Here is a 13553-nt window from a genome sequence, read left to right as displayed (position 1 = left end):
GCCACCTTGAACTCTGTCTAAATTTTACTGAAAATAGGTATAAACAAAAATGCGAAGAATAAACAAAAATCAACAATAAAATACACTGCAAGAATAAAATTCCCAGGATTCAGATATGTGCAAAAAACCATCAGAATATATTTTCCTATACCGTAGGAACTATTTACTTAAACTATTTAAAAACTACACAATAATTAAAATTCACTTATTTGCATTTGGTTGTTCAAAGCTTTTGGTGACACGTTTCACAGAAGTAATTTGAGAGTGTAAATTAAATTCCCTAGCAGACTTTACTTGCATTTTTCTTAAACATGTCATTCAACTAAATCAGTATGACAGTATGACAGGAGAGTGTACTGATGCCACTTAATTGTTTGAAAGGATGCTGAGCTGGACCACCTGCACCCCTCACCCCTTGGAGTGAACGGTAGCTAGGCCTCACAATTTGGTTTTCATGCCCTTGGCCTCTGCCAGTGGAGGGCATATTTCCTAGTCTAACCCCAAAGAAACACTATGTCTGAAATTCTAACCAATTTAATTATTGTTCACTTTGCTTTTATTTTTAACAAATAACATTACTAACTTTTTAAAAAATATAAGTTGAATTAATAAAAAATGTAGCCCATAAACTAAGATAATCCCTTATGTTTTAAAAAGTAAAGGTAATATATCCATAAGTTTAAAAACCTCACACATCACAGGAAGTTATACATTGAAAAGTAAAAGCTTCCTTCTCTGTATCCCCACTTTCTCTATCCAAAGGCAACTACTTTAACTGTTTCTTTAATTCTTTCTGGAAAGTATTTTATGTATTTATGATTATTGATCTTCTTTTTCTTGCTCTTTTCACTTAATTCTATGTATTAAAAATTGTTTCACATCAGCACACAGATTGACCTTATTCTTTGAAACAGGATATTGTACTTTACTATACAGATATGTCAAAAATGTATTTAACCACTATGATACTATTGAAAATTTGACTGTTTCCAAGTTCTTATCAATTATAAAACAGTGTTACAAAATAGTGCTACAAAGAATATCCTCCACACATATCTTGATAAGTCTTTGCAATTATGTCCATAAGCTACATGTCTGGCAGGAACTCATTTCTGTTATACCTAACAGGAACAGAGTTAGGACTTTGCTACCCAAGTTAGAACAGGGGACTTTGGTCTGCAGTGATGATCCTGTAATGAGACTGAAACATTACAGGCACTGATGTAGGGTTACATTATTTTTATTCAAGGCAAACTAATTTTAAGCACTGGAATTAAAAAACTTGGATCTGGAGGTAGATGAAGTAGATACTTTTCAGGTGAATAAGGTGAATAATCAGCTACTATTGTTTCCTGTCAACCTTAATCTGAGATAAATAAAGAGTCAACAGTATGGGTAGGAGCTGATGAACCCTCAGAGTGACCAGGTGAGCTCCATCAGCCCATTTGGACTTCTACGCCAAGTGCACACAGGTATGGTGCAAAGGGCTGGGCCTTGTGGGCCAGGGGAGAAGATTTAATGTTACATCAAGTTTATTTTTTGACACAAGGCATTTTTAATGGATTGAGAGCCTGAATGCACAACATAAAGTGACTCTAAGACTTTCTATCACTTGCAAGTGACTAAAAGTCAGAGAGCCTGCCTGACTTTTGCTCCAGGGAGAGGAAGGACTACTCCAGCTGAACAAACTTTAAAAGAGAATGGGAGAAACAAAACGTGGTGTATACATACAATGCAATATTATTCAGCTACGCAAAGGAATGCAATTCTGACACACGATGGAGGAGCCTTGAAAACACTGTGCTAAGTGACAAACATTATGCTAAGCCAGATACCAAAGGACAAATATTCTATGATTCCACTTCTATATCTAGAATAGTCAAGTTCATAGAGACAGGAAGTGGATTAGAGGTGAGCAGGGGCTGGAAGAAATGGGGAGTTAATTATTGCCTAATAGGAACAGAGTTTCTGTTTGGGGTGATAAAAAAAACTTCGGAAATTGATAGTGGTGATGATTATTCAACATTATGAATACACTTGATGCTGCTGAATTGTACATTTTAAAATAGTTATAAATGGCAAATTTTATATTGTATATATTTTACCACAATAAAAATAGTATTAAAAAGGGGAGTATGATAAGTGAAGTAAGTCAGAAAGAGAAAGACAAATACCATATATCACTTATATGTGGAATCTAAAATATGACACAGGAATTCCCTGGTGGCGCAGTGGTTAAGAATCCATCTGCCAATTAAGGGGACACGGGTTCAAGCTCTAGTCTTGGAAGATCCCACATGCTGCGGAGCAACTAAGCCTGTGCGCCACAACTACTGAGCCTGCTAGAGGCCGCAAGCCACAACCACTGAAGCCCAGGCACCTAGAGCTCATCCTCCACAACAAGAGATGCCACTGCAATGAGACGGCCGCACACCGCAAGGAAGAGTAGCCCCTACTCGCCGCAACTAGAGAAAGCCCACATGCAGCAACAAAGACCCAACACAGCCAAAAATAAAATTAAATAAATAAATTAATTAAAAAAATATGACACAAATGAACTTATCTATGGAACAGAAACAGACTCACAGGCATAGAGAACAGACTTGTGGTTGCCAAGAAGGGGCGATGGGGGAGGGATGGATTGGGAGTTTGGGGTTAGCAGGTGCAAACTAGTATATAGAGAATGGATAAACAACAAGGTCCTACTGTATAGCAAAGGGAACTATATTCAATATCTTGCGATAAACCATAATGGAAAAGAATATGAAAAAGAATGTATATGTATGTATAACTGAATCACTTTGCTGTGCAGTAGAAATTAACACAACATTGTAAATCAACTCAACCTCAACAAAATAAATTTAAAAAAAATTTTAAAAAGGGAGTATGAGAGAACAAAGAAAACTACTTTGATAATCATACTTCATAATTCGGAGTGTATATAACACCATGCAAGGCGAGATGAGAACTAGAGAAGGTAACAGTGGGCTAGATGAACAATATCAGATCCGTGAGGCCATTTTGTAAAGGCAGCATGAAGGGAAATCAAGAAAAACCAGTGCACAGGGAGGAATGATGGGATCATGACCCGGATAAACATATAGGACGAGCCAACTGCTTCAGGGGGCTTGCGTTCAGGAGAGACCCTAACGAGAAAAGAGAGCCGGAGGCAAGCCCGAAAGAGTAGAACGCACTGTGTCTCGGTGAGGCTTCTACCACCGATGATAGCAGGCCTGAGAAATCTTGGGGCGGTTAAAAACTAATTAGTGTAACCAGATAGAACAGAACTCCCCATCCTCTAAAGCCCCCAGTGGCCTCTGGGAAGGACAGTGAAGAGAGGGCCGCCATTTGGGCTGCCGGGCAGGGGGCTCCAACCGGCACCCTTTTGTGAGGGTGGCCCCCCCAGGGCAGTTCCAGCTGGGTGTGGCCCAGGCTCACATCAGTGTGACCGCTCTTGTCAATGTGCTGCAGCAATTCCTGACCATGTGGAAAACCAGGACAGCAGCAACCAACCATTATGCGAAAGAATATGAAAAACTATATATATATATAACCGAGTCACTTTGCTGTATACCAGGAATTAACATGACATTGTAAATCAACTATACTTCAATAAAAATAAAAATAAAAAAAATCCTATGATTCCTTTGTCAGGATCACATTGTCCTATGCAGTTAACGTTTTATGAGATTGACATACATTGATACCCACTATGTGAATATATTTTATTTACCATAATATCTGAAAATATTTTATTTACCATAATATCCTTTATTCTATGAAGTTTAAAAAGCTCTCATGTTCATTTAATAGGAACCATTTGAAAATACGTAACTAACCACACACAGTCATAAATTTTCACCCTATCTTCTCTGTGGATCTTTTTTTTTTTTAATGTGATCTGGTATTTTTAAAAATTTATTTATTTAATTTAATTTATTGTTTTTGGCTGCATTGGGTCTTCGTTGCTGCACACAGGCTTTTCTCTGATTGTGGTGAGCAGGGGCTACTCTTCGTTGTGGTGCGCGGGCTTCTCACTGCGGTGGCTTCTCTTGTTGTGGAGCACAGGCTCTAGGCACACGGGCTTCAGTGGTTGTGGTTCGCGGGCTCTAGAGTGCAGGCTCAGTAGTTGTGGCGCACGGGCTTAGTTGCTCCACAGCATGTGGGATCCTCCCGGACCAGGGCCTGAACCCGTGTCCTCTGCATTGGCAGGTGGATTCCCAACCACTGCACCACCAGGGAAGCCCCTTCTCTGTGGATCTTAAATCCATAAAATTATACATCAATAGCAGTTTAAGAATAAAAAAGATTTCACTGTAAAAACATGTAGTCTGAAAAATACCTCTAGGACAAATATGGCATATCTTTTTAAAAATCATGTTTTATTAGTCCTCTACAAAGAGGAAAATGTTGTAGGTCTAATGTTCTGATCCTTGGGTTTCACTAGCTCCTTCCCAAGTGTACTGTGGTAAGCTTGCTACTCAGATAAAGCAAATGATTTGGGTCCCTGAGTCAAGCTGTTCCATGAAATACCTGTCTTATAAGAGGTACCACACAAAAGGCAGTTCTTGCTCAAGAAGGCTGCTTGTGGTATTCTACTTGTTCAGGCAAATGCATGTTTGCATATGGAAAACTTTAAGTCCGACAGAAAAAAAGCCCTGTTTAACCAAGCTTACTGTGTGCTTCCAAGCTATTTGGTCACGGATCTTGGCCCAGGCTCTCTGTCCCCGATTCCAACCCTCTTCCTAGCACATAACATTCCTTGAGCCTGTACTATACGAGCATCACTTTGGAGAACGCTGCTCTACATTTTTTTTGTTAAACGTAGGAAATTGCTTTAATTGCTGCAAAGATTTTTCTTCTTAACTAGAATTGAAGAGGTCAGAGCGCTTATGTGTGAGACACAGGAATGTTTGAGTTTGTGAATGCTTCGCCTTGGGTGATGTCTTATAGCTATTCTCTCTGCCCCATGGAACTTTCTGTGATACCGATTAAAATATGCTCTCTCTGCATGGTTTAGTCCAGTAGCTGGAGGCCACATGTGGCCACTGAATACCCCAAATGTAGCTATTGTGACTGAGAAACCTAATTTTAAATTTTATTTAATTTTAATTTAAATAGCCACTTGTGGCCAGTGGCTACCATATTGAACAGCACAGCCCTAGACTGAGTTGAGGACAGAATCAAAATGAATGCACAGGAGCTATGTTATCTTCAGTAGAAACCTGTTTTCCAAAATGTTCTGAGCTCTCTTGTAGCTGGTAGAGCTGAAGAAGTCTTCTCTATTCAATTTGCCACAAAATTCATTTCCTAACACATTATTTAAAGCGATGGAGCTTATCATTTTGAAAGAGTATAATTATTTCATACTTCCCTTGTTTTAACAAAAAACAGCTAAAGACACATGGAAAGGTTACTGGTTCTGTGTTGGGTTAGAAAATATATATTTCTATTTCAGATTGCAGACTACTTTCTAGGAACAGTTGCCAATTGCTAAATGCTTTCCAGAGGAATGTTATGCAGAACTTGTTTGTACATTTATGAACAGTTTCTTTAATTAAAATAAATACTCTCCAGAGCTTTCTATCTTTGCACTTCAAGCTGGCTCACAAGCAGGAAGTCTAGCAAGACTTATTTCCACTCTGTAAATGAGCCAGTTTTAGTGTTTAAATTAGATTTTTGGACACTTGTCAAATAAACACGGAATGCATATTTCTGACATTTTGTAACATTCACTTTCTTTTAAAAATACTTTCTGATAAAGAACATCTTGTATATCCAAAAATAATGTGTCAACAAGATTTGATTCCATGCTCAACATGCTACAGAGGCCAGGGGGTTGAGGTAAAAGCAAGGAAGGGTTACAACCTGGAGTTTAATGCTGACAAACCCACGTTTAGACATAATGGAAAATACCTGTCCTTTTTTGGTGTCTCCTTGAAAGCATTACAATATAAGCCACACATACCTGGAGTCTAGAATTTAATCTCTATTCTTCTTTGGAGAAAAGGGAGAACTCTATATAGTTCTCAAAATACTTCACATAATTTAGTTAAATTATGCATTTTTATAAAATTAAAATACTTTTAAAGAATTGGAAAAGTAACCACTCTCTTTTTCTTTTTCTTATTAAATATTGACCATCTGCTGACTTTCTGTTTCTGAGCCCCACATATTGAAATGAAAGGGCTTCCCATCTATTTATTAAGTTTTTAACCCAATAATTAGATCTTTGAGGGAAGGAATAGGTATCTCCATTTGTCTACATCGACTCATTTCCTATATAAGGGCTAAAAATGAGGCTCAAACTCTCATTTAACTAAAATCTTCAACAATATATTAATGATATCATTATAAGTACTTTCAACAAAAAATTCTTTGCCTGTAGCAGTTCGTACCCCATCCTTGCACAGGTCTACATCCAGGTTGCATGGAGCCTTTGTAACTTTAGGCTGTACAATTTTTGAGACGCTCTTCAAGGAAAACAATGCAAGAATACCAACTTGGTTAAGAGGGCTTGGAAGGGGTCTGTGGAAGTGAGGAGGCCAAGGCAAACGCTTCCTTAGCTCCTCCATGAATCTGCCTCGGAGCAACGCACGCTACTCATTAAAGGAGGGAGTGACTACCAGATGCCTTAAGAAATTCTATTTAATTTCCTTAACTAATGGTCAGTTTAATTATTTTTTTTAAAGATCTCCGGTTTTCATTTAAATGAGTACGAATTTTTTTTCAGTTGTTAAATCTTGTCCCTGAATTTCTAATTTAAAACAGAAAACTTTACTCAATTCCTAGTATTATTTTAAGAAATTATCTCTCAGACATATAACATCCCAAAACAGCACCAAATAAGATAAAGATGTTTTATTTATAGAAAACTCACAAGGTTTGATTGCTATAGCTTTTTGTATTCCCAGGTCAGTGAGTATAATGTATTCCATATTTTGTTGCTGTTTTCCAGTATTAAACATGTCAACATTTTACACCGGTACCATAAAAGTTAGTGAGATAGTTCTGATGAACAGCAATAAGGCCAGAGAAAGAATAATGCATAACACGAATTCCTCAGGAAATCAATTAATATTTTTATGAGCAGTAGTAAAAATATGACCAAGGGTTAGCAGAGAGTAAGGTCAGGCTATTTGATCCCAAAACATATTCTTTGCTGAGTTCTGTTTATCCATGTAAAAATATTCTGTGCTGTGTCAAAATGAAAATTTCAGTGCTCCCAAGACTAAGATATTTTATATATCAGATGTTCTGAATTCTTCATTTGGCTGTGTGGCCTTCAATAGGGCATATAAACTCTATAATTTTTGCAGGATTTTCAGGTTCCTACCTGACTTTTCGTGGCTCTCTGAACTTAGTATATTTTGGTGTTCTGAATTATGTACTACGTGTACAAGTAAAACACTGCATATTTTATATTTTTTGAAGCGGTTCTTGTTGAGGCAACGTAAGTAATTCTAATATTGGGGTAAATGATGATTAGTATTTGAAAATAAAAGTCACAGTGTATTCATATTACTTCCACATTGTTAAGATTCATTCATTCATTCACTCAGTCATTCAATGAATGTTGAACTCCATATACATGAATTTACTGAGGACAAGACTATGAAGGCATGAAACAAGTGTAACACTTCAACTTGAACCCTCGGAGGTGGCACTTAAGCTCGAATAATTCTTTATAATGGTAAAAATTTTGCTGCAACCATCACACATCTATCAGGCCTTTCCTAGCTGGACTGATATTATCTTTTTTTTTTTTTTGCGGTACACGGGCCTCTCACTGTTGTGGCCTCTCCTGTTGAGGAGCACAGGCTCCAGATGCGCAGGCTCTGGATGCGCAGGCTCAGCAGCCATGGCTCACGGGCCCAGCCGCTCCACGGCATGTGGGATCTTCCCGGACTGGGGCACAAACCCGTGTCCCCTGCATCAGCAGGCGGACTCTCAACCACTGCGCCACCAGGGAAGCCCTGATATTATCATTTAAATGGAAATCCTTAGCTTCCTTTATTAGCTAATGTACACTGCTCTCTGGGTAACTAGTGACACAGGGGAGCAAAGGACCAGCTAATCTGATTTTCCAGGGAATAACACTATATGTTTGAATACGCGAGTCATAAATACTAACCTTCGCACCTATTTTAAAGGAGCCAAAGACAATGAAAATGCTGAAGTTTGTGTCTTCAGATGGAAACTATATACGACAGCAATCATGGATTTATGGGGGACCATCCAGGCATGTAGTGGTGGTCTGACTGATGAGATTAGAACTCTACAGTTTGGAGCTCAGTACACAGGTGTTTCTCAGCTCTAAAACTGTGTGTCCATGGGTACCTCACAATGTACCTGGAAAGCTGAATTTTTAAATTCTGTGAATGACAGGGAATTTGGTTCTCAACCATTTTTAGGCATGAGATCCTTTTTGTAACATCAAGCATTTCTTGGATACCCACATAATAAGAGTTGCCAGTTGAGGACGAATTAAGCACAGGTGGATTCACAGATACCTGACAATAAACCTGTAAATTACAGCCTGAGAAGCACGTCCAAGACTCTGTGATTCTTCCATAGCTTTGCGGTCAGTTACTTTCCTTGAGCACTGTCTAGGGTGAGGGGTTCACTGCTCCCATGGCAGCCTGTTTTGTGGCTGCTGTCCATGGTGCTAGAGCAAACCCTGAGCAGAGATTCATCTTCCTCTAACTTCTACTTATTGGGCCCTGTTCTGCCTCTGAAACGACATAAACTAACCACGATTTCTTCCACATAGCAGCTTTCCATTACCACCCGTAAATCCAGAGAAGACCACCAGCTTACAAGGGTGTACAAATCACAGCAAAACAGCATGTACCAGGAAAAGGGATGAGAAAGAAGTACAAAAGTGAAGCCAGGAAATAAGCTTCCAAATCCATTCTATTAGTGGCCTACTTCTACGCTGTAGCTGGCCCACAAATGTGGCTCTAGGTTTTCCAGCAGTCAGCTTTCAGGGGGAACCCTTAGTAGTTGCATAATTCGCAATGTCCTCCAGGACAACTTTCCTCAGGACAAGCATAATGAACCTGGAATAGGCACCGTGGTCCCTCACAGAAAAGCCCACTGGGATGTCCTGAACCACACACATCTAGTTCCCTGTACAGTGACCACAATATAAACAAATGGCACCAAATTACTATGTAGGGAAAGCAATTCTTTGAAGGGCTAAAATAGTGACGCCTAGGTACCTAATTCCCTGCTGTAGATCTGGCTTGATTCAGGGGGTATATTTTAGAATATTTGGAAGAGAGGATCAAACAAGTGTCCTGTAGTTAATTTTCCATGAATATTAGGTCTTTCAGGTGAGCTTTTGATAAATACTGATTAAGCTTTTGATTAAATATTAAATAAATATATACATAATGCCAGGCACTGTTCTAAGCATTTTATATCCATTAGTTCATTTAATATTCATAATGGTCTCATACAGGGTCATTATAAGGGTCATTATAAGACAGCATATTTTAGAGCTGAGGAGACTGAGGCACAGAAAGAGTAAGACCACTGGTAGTAGATGGAGCCAGTATTCGGATCTAAGTCATGCAACCCAATCTCCTCTTTAATCACTACAAGAATCCCAAAGGCATGTAAGTTGGGTTAGCATCCTTTTGTGAAAGTTGAGGATTTGAAGAAAAAGAGCAATGATGAGGTCAATTTATGTCTTTTGAGAAGGCAAAGCAATGGGAATTTGCTGAAAAAGTCTGAAAAAGCTTATGGGGATTGGGGCATAAAAGGCAGGGAGGGAAAAGAAAGCACCAAGTTAAATGCATAGTTTAGAAAATCATTTCTCTTTGTTCTTTTTTCAACTTCAAATTACAAACAGTGGTGGTTCAAAATATGTCCATGTGTTCCTTGATACCCTTTCCTTTAAGATGGAGCCTAATTTCCTTCCCTTTGAGGGGTGTGCTGGATCTAGTACTCAGTACTGACCAATGGAATACAGCAGAAGTGGTGGTGTACAGACTTGGAGAGCAGGTCACTGTGGCTTTATCTTTGCTCTGTCTGTTGGATCAGCTGCTCCAGGTAAGTTAACTACCACTCTGAGGACAAAGTAGCCTAAGAAGAGAGCCTGTGGTGAGGGCCACTAGCCAGTGAGGAACTGAGGTATTTTTGGCCAAGAGTCACGTGGTCGAGCCATCTTGGAAGTGGATCTTCCAGCCCCAGTCAAGCCTTGGGTTAACTACAGCCAAGCTTGACTCCAACCTCATGGGACTCTCAGCCAGAACCACCCAGCTAAGCTACTCAGGGATTCCTGACCCTCAGAATCTGTGAGATAAAAATGTTTATTAATTAAAAGGTTCAAATTTGGGCTTATTTGTTATGCAGCAATAGATAAGTAATATATGAAACAACAAGCATCCCCTACCACCCTCGCAGTAACAAAACAGAATAAATAAAAATAAAACACATTGCCTAGAACTTCCAAAGAAACATCCTGAAGATAACCATTCTCCTTGAGGTAAGGATTGCCCCCAAACTCTCTTAACCCAAAGATCTTAAAGCAATTCAATTTACTTCCAAGGTAATTTTCCATGATTTGGAGCTCAAATATGTGTGTTACTTATAATGTCACATTGTGTAAAAAAGGGAAGAGAAAGATGTTCAAATCTTAAATTACATAAACCTTCAAAATTCTTAGAGCAAGATGAACAACTGAATGCAGAAGATGGGCCAAAGGAAGCCCCAGCTTTAGAGAATGTAACAACAGGAGCAGGTAGCAGGTAGAAGCATATAATTGAGCCATTAGTTAAAAGCTACTGTAACTCATTTTAAAAGAAAACATTTGCTAGAAATTCTGATCCCAGAATTTGGCAGCTTGCTGAGGCCACGTGCAATTGGCGCAGATTATACAGTAAATGATGATGACTAAAGCTGGGAAGTGGAGTTTGATTTCCATAATTTCTAAGGCTAGTAGACATGACTTGAGTTTTTATCCTAATGCAATCACCATTATTAATCCAGAGGTATTTCCTTCTGCTTAGGCATCATGGTATCTCTTTATTTCTCACCTTCCACTTACTCTGCTTTATCACTCAGCCCAGGGCTCGTTAAGCTGCACTCCATGACCGATACGGAGCTTTACCAAGGGTGACAGATGCCAGTTTATGCACAGGTAAATCACAATGCTCAGCCAAAAATTAGGCTTGGGTAAACCTCTCTGCCATCCATACCCCTCCGTCCACAAAACTCGTCATGAAGTTGCAATTTTAAAAGAAAAGCTTTCCCATCACAATTCAATAACCTTTTTATAAGCACATACACTTCTTTTTCTGGCCTGCATGAAATTTAATATCAGGATTATTATCCATTTGTCATTTCAACCTATAATTTAGTCAGCCTACTTGCATTTGATTTATGCTTCCCTCACCCCTTCACCGTCAGCTCGCAGCCATAGATCCATTCAAGAAGCTGTCTAGGTCATATTGGTTTGACCTCTTAGAACAAACATTTTCCATGTTTCTTATTCTGCTTCCCTAAGAGGCACCATTAAGTTTTGTTCATCTCGATTTAAAATGATTTTTACGACAATAACATTTCAAGTTTTCCATATTAATCTTCATTTTATTTCTTGAACTACTTAGGCAAACAATGTTACTAAGACATCACGTTAAGATGAGAAATTCTCTTTCTCCTCCACTCCTGTCTACTTAATGCCTGAATTAAGAAACCACAGATTTTTGCTCTGAATTAGCTGAGCACTGCAAGTAATTCACGTCTTAGAGTAAACACCTGGATAGCAATTACAGCAGAAGATCTCACCTCCCCTTCAATATATATACATATACATATATATATATATATATATATATATATATATGTATATGTATATATATATGGTATCCTGTTAAGAATTTAAAAATCTATTTTCTTATATATCAAAGATGTCTGAGTCCAAACGGAAAATGAAAATAAAGCAATCCTAGCCAATTTGCCAAAGCAAACAAATACACGGTCAAGAGCCAGGAGTGTGGCTGGTACTCACCCCGCAGCCCAGGCCGCTGCCCGCTTCGCAGGTGACCTTCCTCTGGCTGGGCTCAGGAAGCAGCCCTGCTCCACAACCCGGGCTGGGGCACAGCACGCCCCCCATCTGCAGCACGCACTCTTCGGCACCATATTGCTGGTACCGGTTGTACTGTAAAGAGAAACTGAGTTTTTCAAAGTGATAATACAGACACCAAGATGTGCTGTTTTACCGAAATGTTAATAGTTGGTGGTTCGGGGGTTTTCTTGTTAGTCTGTTTCTGTAAAAACGGGGGTGGTGGGTAAGGTGTGGTACAACCTAGAGAAAGTCTCCCGGTCCCAGCTGACAAAACAGATAAGTGAGGCCCAAATTTCTAGAAATTTACCCTCAAAAAATAGATGTTTCCAAGTTTGATTTTTAAAAATACTACTACCAATTGCATTTAGTAGACTTTTTCATACAACTTTTAGAGAACATATCTATACTTTAAGTTATGGACATTCACAACGCATCACTATCAATCTCATCAAAGAGTATATTTTCATGCCTCTCTTCAAGAGTTTATCGAATTTTTAAATCCGTTTTGAAAATAGGTCTCAGTGTTCCACCCCTGGTAATTGTTAGCAGCCCACACGGTATCAATGAACATATTCAGCTTGACGAAGAAAGACTACTGTTTTTCTGTTTAAGAATAACATTTTCCTTTTATCTTTATTCTTATTCTTTTTTGTACACAGGCCTCTCACCGCTGTGGCCTCCCCCATTGCGGAGCACAGGCTCCGGAGCGCAGGCTCAGCGACCATGGCTCATGGGCCCAGCTGCTCCGTGGCATGTGGGATCTTCCCGGACTGGGGCACAAACTCGCGTCCCCTGAATCAGCAGGCGGACTCTCAACCACTGCGCCATCAGGGAAGCCCTATTCTTATTCTTAAAGCATGATTTCTTTTATCCCTGACTTCATTCCTCTGTGCCGTTGCTTGGCTCAGTTCCCTTTAACTGTTTCCCCAGCTTGCAGAATAAACCTCAAATTGCACGGCACACTTTCCAAAGTCTTCCTTGTCGCAGCCCTAAGTTATTGTTCTCCTTGCATTATTTGATCATATTATCTTCTAAACTCAGATCAACTCAAATGGATCTGACAATTAATTAATTCAAGCAACATTTACTGAGCGCCTACTATGTGCCAGACACTACTGTGGGTGTTGGGAATTCAGCCCTAAACAAAACAGACATCTCTGCTCTCATCCATAAGACTAGAACAGTAAATACTGAAAGGTTAAACTGTATAGTATTTCAGATGGTGACAAGAGGGGAGGAGAATAAAAAACAGAAGAGACAGATCCTGGGGAAGACGGGAATTACAATTTTAAAGAGGTGATCAGGGAATAGGGAATGCCTTATGAGGAAGGTGCATTTAAGCCAATATCTGAAGGAGATTAGAAAAGCAAGCCATGCGCCGCCTGGGGGAATGAGCTTTCCTGGCTGAATACGGAGCATTATAAAGGTCCAGAGGCTGCATGGGCTTGGTTTGTTTGAGGTCCTGCGAAGAGGCCAG

The 13553-nt window shown here is 39.3% G+C and overlaps 1 protein-coding gene across 4 annotated transcripts in view; it reads right to left on the bottom strand.

The window, feature by feature from the left end:
* Positions 1-13553, bottom strand: part of PRKN (parkin RBR E3 ubiquitin protein ligase) — a 1298589-nt gene that overhangs the window by 182493 nt on the left and 1102543 nt on the right. For all 4 annotated transcript variants that reach the window (XM_060114943.1, XM_060114946.1, XM_060114945.1 and 1 more), the window contains exon 9: positions 12020-12169. In XM_060114943.1, coding sequence (XP_059970926.1) covers positions 12020-12169 — 150 coding nt within the window. The remainder of the gene's footprint in view (positions 1-12019; positions 12170-13553) is intronic.

Source organism: Mesoplodon densirostris, chromosome 12, assembly GCF_025265405.1.
Source record: "Mesoplodon densirostris isolate mMesDen1 chromosome 12, mMesDen1 primary haplotype, whole genome shotgun sequence".
NCBI classification, from domain to species: domain Eukaryota; kingdom Metazoa; phylum Chordata; class Mammalia; order Artiodactyla; family Ziphiidae; genus Mesoplodon; species Mesoplodon densirostris.
This window is presented reverse-complemented; position numbering and strand designations above follow the sequence as displayed.